Source organism: Condylostylus longicornis, unplaced genomic scaffold (genome assembly GCF_029603195.1).
Source record: "Condylostylus longicornis isolate FDR11 unplaced genomic scaffold, ASM2960319v2 ptg000805l, whole genome shotgun sequence".
NCBI classification, from domain to species: domain Eukaryota; kingdom Metazoa; phylum Arthropoda; class Insecta; order Diptera; family Dolichopodidae; genus Condylostylus; species Condylostylus longicornis.
Window position 1 is genome coordinate 18094 of NW_026578750.1, and position 8809 is coordinate 26902.

At 45.0% G+C, this 8809-nt stretch overlaps 2 protein-coding genes across 2 annotated transcripts; one reads left to right on the forward strand and one right to left on the reverse strand.

The window, feature by feature from the left end:
• Nucleotides 1-246: 246 nt before the first annotated feature.
• LOC129618293 (uncharacterized) lies at nucleotides 247-4349 on the reverse strand. The gene is given in 13 exon segments (XM_055533078.1): nucleotides 247-688; nucleotides 1657-1878; nucleotides 1933-2199; nucleotides 2269-2346; nucleotides 2388-2545; nucleotides 2625-2724; nucleotides 2792-2944; nucleotides 3098-3171; nucleotides 3248-3330; nucleotides 3333-3424; nucleotides 3493-3641; nucleotides 3801-3853; nucleotides 3929-4349. Coding segments are annotated over 13 exon segments (2292 nt in total).
• Nucleotides 4350-7467: 3118 nt separating this feature from the next.
• On the forward strand, nucleotides 7468-8804 carry LOC129618294 (ATPase family AAA domain-containing protein 3-like; the record flags this gene model as incomplete). Its single annotated transcript, XM_055533080.1, is given in 6 exon segments — nucleotides 7468-7472; nucleotides 7658-7746; nucleotides 7749-7816; nucleotides 7818-8337; nucleotides 8340-8718; nucleotides 8762-8804. Coding segments are annotated over 6 exon segments (1104 nt in total), but the record flags the coding sequence as incomplete, so codon positions are not given.
• Nucleotides 8805-8809: the final 5 nt, after the last annotated feature.

Here is an 8809-nt window from a genome sequence, read left to right on the forward strand (position 1 = left end):
TCATTGAGAATACTGCGGTTGACTGAAACATTAACCATTCATCAATCAATAATCGAATCACTCACCGCGTCTTGTGGAGAAGAAGGTTCCCCAACAATTCGTTCCCTATCGAGACACTGCCGCTTCACACTTGAGCCACTCAGACACGGAGAACGTTCTCGTTTCGCTGCTGTCCCCATTGCTGAATTCGGTAGCGACACCCGCTGACCAGAGACAAGAGCGCGTCTTCATCTAGAAGACAAGACGTCATGAAGGCTTACAGAGAAATACGTCATTGGAACCGGTGCCCTGTGGAGAGCCCGGCGAGGATCCTGTTTGACGCGCATCGTGTGTTGGAAGACGATGTCCCAAGTCAGAAATTCTTTTCTCTCGAATTAATGCCTTCGGTTTCAAAAATTCTTCTTCATGTTCTGGTGGTGGTTGTAGAAAGTCCGTATTGCAGTTTGCGTCACTGAAAGCTCTCGCCATACAACTTGAAACTGAATCAGGTTTTGACGGAGATGGCTTGGACGTCGCGCACTTATTGAGAAGAGGATGGATGGGCTTATGTTCGATTTCGGGATCTTCTAGAGTTGCGTCATGCGGCGTTTCGGTGACAGCGACGGGATACACGCTGAGCTGGTTTTCCGGTTCCTTTACGGGACCCCGGGTCTCATCATTCCTCTCCAATTCAATGCATTCCTCCCCACTGTCTGTTCGCACCCTCCCAAGCTTGCGCTGTCGATGCACCCCAGAGCGTGGGTTTCGAACTTCCCGAGATTCGATTTCTCTATCAAGCTGGAGAACTTGCTGGCTCTCTGCTGCATCCTCCCAATTGTTCTCACCTGCAGCGTCGGGTGCAAGATGGTTTGAGCCCAGAGGGAGAATCCCAACTGATAGATTTCTCGCAAGCGGCAGACGGAGGTTCGTCTTCAGGAGCAATCTCGGGAGATATGCGAACAAGCGGGATTTTCTTAATTATTTCTTTGGTATTTAATTCTTCTTCAACGAAGAATGGTTGTGTCGCTTCGCAGACATCATCGAAGTCCATCAACGAAAAGACGAAAAAGAAAAAAACGAGTTGTCACAGAGAATCAACTGGTACACGTGCTTTCATCCTTCTTGATCGCGTTCTCGAACTTCTCCCGTTCACTCACGACCCACTACAAAAAATACGAACATGACTGCTTTGACGCGCTGGTTTACCTCAAACCCCTCGTATTTCTCTGTAGGAGTCTTCCCTATAAGCTGAAGAATGGTTTTTGGCCTGAGAGTGCGATAACGAAGATAACAAGGTAATGACATCACTCCGTGCCCTGACTACTCACCGAAAATCCTTATTATCTGCAAAGATTCTAACTGTAACATGATCAAATAGACCAAGAATTTCCTTTTTGTTGGTGTCTTTGTTTGCAACGATCAACTTTTGTGTAACAGGGTTCCAATCGCATGCAAACCGATCGAGAAGGACGAGCCCTGCAGAACGATCGATCATGACAGTGGAATCAATTCAGTCATTCCTCACCCTCAATCCCAAACCTTGGAATCTGCACTTGAAATCCGTTTTTCTTCACGGCGATGATCAAAGAATCCACTTCAGCCATTCCCTTATTTCTGAAGAAGAAAACGCAGAATTCGAGATCAAAGATTCGCTCGAGTCAAATCTATCGCCCTCACTTGAAATAGCGATAAGTGAAGAAATCAGCAGATGCTCTCGAAGCCCATTGAGCATTACGATGTTTGATGTTCATTGATCGCATTGAGAAGAAATCTAGAAACACAAGACTCGATAATGAGTTGGGAAATGAGCGAACCTGGGATTTTTTACAAAGTTGATCTGGAAGCGGAACAAGATGTAGAGCAACAGCAAGAAGCCGATGAACAAGAACATCAGCATATCTGAACGAATATGGGAAGCAATCCTGCTAGAGATTTTATATTTCTCAAAAATACCTCCGGATGGGTGAAGTGAAATGAGTGTAAAGAGTAGCAGCGAGACCGTAATGCTTGAACTTGACCAAATTTTGATCAATCATGACGGCTTCTGCTATCTGGGTCTCTGCTGCGTTTTCTTCATCATGACCGACATCTCCAGAACACATATAAACAGCTTGGTTCATACAGCGGGTTGTCAAACAGCGAACAAGCCTATTGAAAAATGGATCCCCATCACGAACGGCTCTATTGAGGGAGTCTGCGAGTTCATGAGAACTTTGATACCTGGAAGAAAACAATCGACACGGCTCACGGACATCTGGTTGACACGTATGCAGTTTTCTAATGACTTACTGGAAGTTCGAAAAACCAGCAGAAGCCAGTTGGGATTGCAACGCCTTCAGAGCATCTTCCTTCGGTGGTGGATGCCGCCTGAAGGAAACGTTAGGATCTGCCAGATTGTTCCCACTCACCTCAATACAGAATGCAAGGGAAGACTTTCTAATATGCGAGCTGCTACACTGGAATTCGCTAACAACATGAATTCTTCAACAAGTTTGTTTGTATCTCGAATTGTGTAAACCGCAACGTCAGAAGGATCATGGGTCTCACTATCGACTTCAAATTTAACCTAAAAACCAGGTGGAGAATCAATGCAATACCCGCGGAAGACAATCACCGAATACATCCCTACTTCAGTCGCTACTCACTTCTAAAGACGCTAATTCAAGTGCTCCTGCAGCCATGCGCCTTGCCCTTAATTTTTTGGCCAGACTGTTCAGTTGACTCACCGAAACCTTCAGTGGGGACCTGAAGTTTCCATGAAAGAACTGTGAGTCCGCCAAGAGAGGCAGAAACTTCGTCGCCAGACACTCACTTGTCATCTGAATTGTCAAGCATGGTTTGAGCTTCTTCGTAAGTGAATGCACGTTGCGAACGAATGACTGCTTTATGGAAAGTCGTTTCCACGATTTCTGCGTCCTTGTTCATTTCCCATAAGACGGAAAACGTCAGACGATCAACATTAGCACTGCAAAGAAAGAAGCGAATGCGAACAGCCGTTTGACACAATTGAACCTCCAAATCATCGCTTGAAGGACTTACACAAGGGAACATAAATCAGTTGTTAACAATCCTGGGTAACATATCCGTCCTTTTCTGTACTAGATAGACTGTCGTACACCGTTCTGCCGCTTCTAAATCAATAGCAGTGTCCGGCAATACGAAATGCGTAACATCAGCGATGTGAACGCCAACCTGATAGAGAATATCTGCATGTTTTCAGCTGACTCTAATTTTACGCGTTTCTTTTGCTATTCGTCGATGAACTCACGAGATAGTTTCCATTCTTCAACATTTCACAGCTCAAAGCGTCGTCAATGTCTTTGCAGCCTGGTGGATCGATGGAACAAACAATCTTTCACGAAAATCTGAACGACGTTTAATTTCTTCCGGTGGAGGTGAGTAGTCGGCAGGGGGAAGACATCGTAGAACAGCGTCAGAAAACTCTCTGAGAACAGTATGATGTGAGAATTGAAGGCCCCTCCTTTGAGAGATCACCTCGTAATAACGTCATACTCCTTTAAAATTACACTTGTTTCTGTCGTGGGGTCATCAACGTCACCAATTACGTTTGTCCAATGACCAGCGGGATACCGGTGATGTCTATCCCAATCATCAATCACCACGACTAGACGTTTTCCATCCAACTGATTCGACCGTCGAGTCTAATGAAAGATAAACGAGACATCAAAAACCAAAGATGATATTGAGAGAAACACTCATTAGTAGTCTTAGGATCAATAGATACGGAACGACAAACGAGTGTTTACCACAATAACTCATCAATATGCTGAACTGATTCTAAGAAGATCATTCAATCACACCTTGATCATAATATCAGGAATGCGAGGATCCCTAGGTTTGAAAATTCGTTCAGCTTTAACAAACGTTGAAACACCAATTGCTGTCCATCAGAAAAGCATCACTCATCGTCCCATATCTCACAACTCACTTTGCGCCTCCTTGAGAGGTATTAAGGTTCCTGCGTATTCTTTCCAATTTCTTTTAAGAATTCCAACCACTTTTCCTTCCAAACGTGCTTCCGACTCATCTCTAGGCTTCGATTGCTCTCTTCTTCGTCCAGTCTTTCGTCTTTCAACAGCATCCACAGGCATCTCCTCGGTCTTTCCGTTTTCAGTTTTCTCTTCTTCTTCTTCTGCTTCATTATCATCGAGAAAAAATCGATCATCCGTCGTTGAAGTACTTTCGATAAGTTTGATGGCAACAAGATCCCCATCAACCGCTCGGTTAATGTTCTTGTACCTCCAATTCGAACTTCTCCCACCCCGTGGCAGGCAACCGTCCCGGTCAAATGGGAATGCCGTGCCATGCGAATGATACCCTACAAGAATGCCAACTCTGTGCTTCCACATTCATTGAGAAACACACCCGATGAATTGTTCCCAGTGCAATTCCGCTTTCTAGAGCTGAGAGTTTCATATGAGCGTCATATCGCGCCTTTCTTTCCCTTTGTTTCGGAAGCGATTCTGTTCCATCATTTGTTTTTAACCTCTTCAAGTCATTTTCCATGAAAACGGAATCATCCACAATGTCCTCGTCTTCTTCTTCCAACTAGTGGAGAAAAAGGAACAACCTACAGACATGCCTACAGCTCTATCATATCCTACCATCATTGCAAGCTTCTCTCCAGACATTGGGAAGAGATCCGAGACGGACTGAACATATTCATGAACAGTCATCGCTGTGATTCCTTGACATTCAGCGCGACATTTGGACTTTCGATTGTTTGTAATGAGCAGCACGGGACTTTGAGTTGACATTGGAACTTCAGGAAATCCACGTGTCAGGTGTTGACTGTACCAGTGCGCTAAATTCCATATTTGACGCTCCTCGTACTCCTCAGTTGATTCACCTGAATTCATACAGTGCGATGATGGTGACTTGCAGTCCGCCTCACCTGAGACACGTTTGACGTGCGTGTTCCGGGAAAACGGATTGGCGTAAACAAAGAACCTCCTCGAATTGTCAGAATCATCTTGCGTCTGGTCGGATGCTCGGAGCTGAAAGACCGAAAAATGTGGGAGTGGATGAGAGGTTGGTGACGTACTGTACGACAAAGTCCTCGTAATCGCGAATATGTTTGGAGATTACGTTGTCTAATCTGAAAAGAATGGGGGAGGATATTGCGAGGTGTATAGAAAGGGTTAATAATTGGGTGCTGGAGGGGCTCACCTGGTTCAATGCAGATGTTGGCAAAATACAATTGTTTATTGAAATATCATCAGAGATAAAATCGATTTGTTTGTCAAGAACAGAATGATCGAGAAGAAGAAGACGATCGTTATCGATTCAAATGATAAAATACCTGGAAAAGATAACAAGAGAAAGAGAGATACCAAGAGAGACAACAAAAAAGAAGAAAAAAGATAATAAAAGAGATTGTCGATGACTCACCAGGATTTTGGAGTGGGTCGCATAATTTCACAGCCAGATACTCCACATGTAATGTCGTCACGGAGATAGATCTCCCGAACAAGACGACGAAGTTGGCCTCGACGTGTTTTCTTTAACGTCACATCAAGGTCTTTAGTTTCCACCCCCTCCATCAGGTGCACGAAGACGTTTTACTGTTATTAGGAATCGAAAAATAAACACAGCTACGAAAAAAGAAGGCTAGTTTCTGGCCTGAGGGGAAGTTTCAGCAAATGCACTTTGAACGTCTTCCCACACACTTTCAACTGGACGACAGCCGTTGACAGTGCGACACTTATTAAATTCTTCGAAATACTGAAACAAACACCACAATTGTATTGGATCTCAGTGACGAACCCTACCTTAATGATCGGCATTGTGTCGCTCACATACGTCTTGAATCGTTACGTATGGATTCGATATTGTCATCTAAGTAGGACACCAACCACTACACCAATTACTGCTGTGTAGTACTCACCAATGCGGCCAGAATGTTCTCCTCTTTTCAGAAGCCTTTTCTCCATTTCTTCCTCGGGACAATCCACAAAGAGACAAAACTGAATATCCACGTCCTAAAATCGTAGAGTTGTATAACAATTGCGCGTAACAATTGCGCGTAACAATTGCGCGTAACAATTGCACCTACACTCATCGTTTTTTCCCATCCTTCCAGATTGTCAGAATTACGTGGAAAGCCATCGATTAAAAACTTTCCACTGTCCCATCCGTACGTCTCCATCTTCTTCCGCAGCAATGAACCTGAAAGAGATTCATCACGGATTGGAAGAAAGATAACGGGAGGACACAAATGCGTGCTGGTCAACCTCAGCAACCATTTCAACCCAATGGAATCCAATCAGATCAAAACTCTTGTCCAGAAATCCTTTTATCTCTGTCCATCGTCTCTTACATGTAATTTCCACGGGAACGATCAGCCCTTCTTTGATGCAGTGATTAATCAAATCACCCACTTGTGAATCAGGTTTACTACGTTCCTCTCTAAGACAATCGCCTGAACAAACAATCATACGATGTTTTTTATGTCAGTTGGACTCACCAGCGCTAATGTGCTTGAATCCCAAATTCTTCTCAATCAGCGCACATTGAGTTCCTTTACCGGCACCCGGCCCTCCCAGAACGAATACGACTCTTGGTGGTGCCATAGCGCGGGAAATGGTGAAAAAAAAACGGAAAATGGATGATGAAAAAATGATAAAACTTCAGGAACGCTGTTCACCTGGTTTACCAGTCCATCAGATGTCGTGCGCGCGTGCTTATTGATCAATTCGATTTAATGAGAATCTCTCGTTAGATTTAAAAAATGTGTCCTAAATGCTTCACTCTCTCTTTCATCGAACAAAGACGTACCCCTCGCTTTGCCAGAGAGGGCATCCTCGAATTATTTGCTGTGTGTTCTCTGACAACTCGGATTTAGGTTGAATGCTTCGCCACAATACACCACGCCATCATTCCAATCATGAGGTTTGGTACATCGCACTAGCATTGCGACGTTATGATCATCGATGACTCACAGACGAGATAAAACCAGCAAGCGATTCATCCAACTGTTAGATTTCTTGAAGGGCAACACTTTCACTGATTATTGAAACGTAATACAAGGACGCACAGATGGACCCAAAGTCGATCGCCCCATTCCCAGTTGCTGAGGAGTTGTAGGTGAGGAAAATGGCAATCAAGTAACGGTTCAAAACTTCTTTCCAGTCAACTCTTCAATCAATCCTGGCGACATTTTCACCAATTGCTGTTTTGCTTTTTTACTCCACTTTCGTATTTTTGTTGTATTTTTTATAACTTGGACTCCACCAGCTTTGATGAGATTTTCCTTCTGTTTCGCTTCCTTTTCTTTTTGTTTTTCTCGTTTCTTTTTGAGCTCCCTTCCCCTTTCCGCCTTCAACTCTCGCTCTGCTTCTCTAACGGCCTGAAAATAAAAAATCAAAAATGATTTCCAATCACTTCCACTTACTATGCGCTTGTCCCTCTCTTCTTTCTCTTCTTCCATGCTGTTGCCCCTTCCCCTTCATTAATGAATCGCGCTACATGGCGTGAAAATTGATCGCCCTTCGATTTCCATTCGCGCTTCAATCCACCCTTCAAAACCTTCTTTGCTTCTTCTGATGCCGAAGTAGCTTCATCGACGATCTTCTTCATTTCTCTTCGTGCCTATAACCTGACCCAGTCCTACTGCCTTCTTGTCCCTCTTAGTTGGATGTTTTTTTCCGAGTATTAGTGGAGGGAGCGTTCCTTCTTCGGGGGGCGGCGGCCAGCCCAAGCCTTCTGCTCCTCCCACCGGCGATGTGAAAGCGGGGGACATCACGGGCGATTTGACCCTTCAGCCCTTGAACGGGGAGCCAAAGCTCTTAAGGAGCTCGACGCGTCCCCGAACGCGGTCAAAGGCATTCGAAATCACCAAGCTGCAAGAAATGACAAAGCAGAAGGAGATATCGCGCGACATGGAGTCGATCCAGCAAGCGAAAGCGCAAATGATGGCGGAAAGAGCTCGCGTCGAGGGGGATGAGAGGCGCAAAACAGCGACGCACCAACAGGAGCAAGAACGTATTACCGCGCAATACAAGGCGCAACTTGAATCTGAAGCTTATTCGAAAAAGCTGCAGGATCAACAGAAACAGAATGAGGAGTGGCTCAGCCAACAGCATCAACAATTTTTGCGCCAAGAGGAAATCCGTAAAAGAAACGAAAAAGAGTTGCTTGAAATGAAACGTGCACAGATTCAAGAAGAGAAGGCAATGGAACGCGAATTGGTGAAGATGCGAATTCAAGAAGAAACAAAGGGACGCATTCAACAAGAGAGGGATAATGTTGATATCCATTTGAGAGAACTTCGAGCTAGGGCGTCAGAAGATAGAAAAACACGCGTAGAGGTCATGCAATCGAGTTTAGCCTCAATCGGTGGGCTTTCAAGGCACTGCTGGAGGACAAAGCGAAAATGACGACACTCGTGACTGGACTGTCCGTTCTGGCGGTTGGAGTTTACGGAGCACGCGCCGGAACGGGAGTTGCAGGGAGATACGTGGAGGCAAGACTCGGGAAACCTCCTCTGGTGAGAGAAACGTCCCGCTGGTCGTTAACTCGCAATTGGAATTGGAGGAATTTGTGGCCGTGGATGAAACGCCCTGACTTTCAAGAAAAAATTGTTTTACCTCAAGAACTATCGGAGCGCTTGCAGTGGACCACAAATTCCTTGTTGACAGCGCGAACGAATGGAACTCCTTTCCGTCATCTTCTCCTTCATGGGCATCCAGGAACCGGAAAGACTCTCTTCGCTAGAACGTAAGAATGAAGTGTTGGGATAAGAGTATTCGCTTTCTTCTAGGCTAGCACGCGAATCTGGAATGGATTATGCGGTTATGACTGGAGAGAG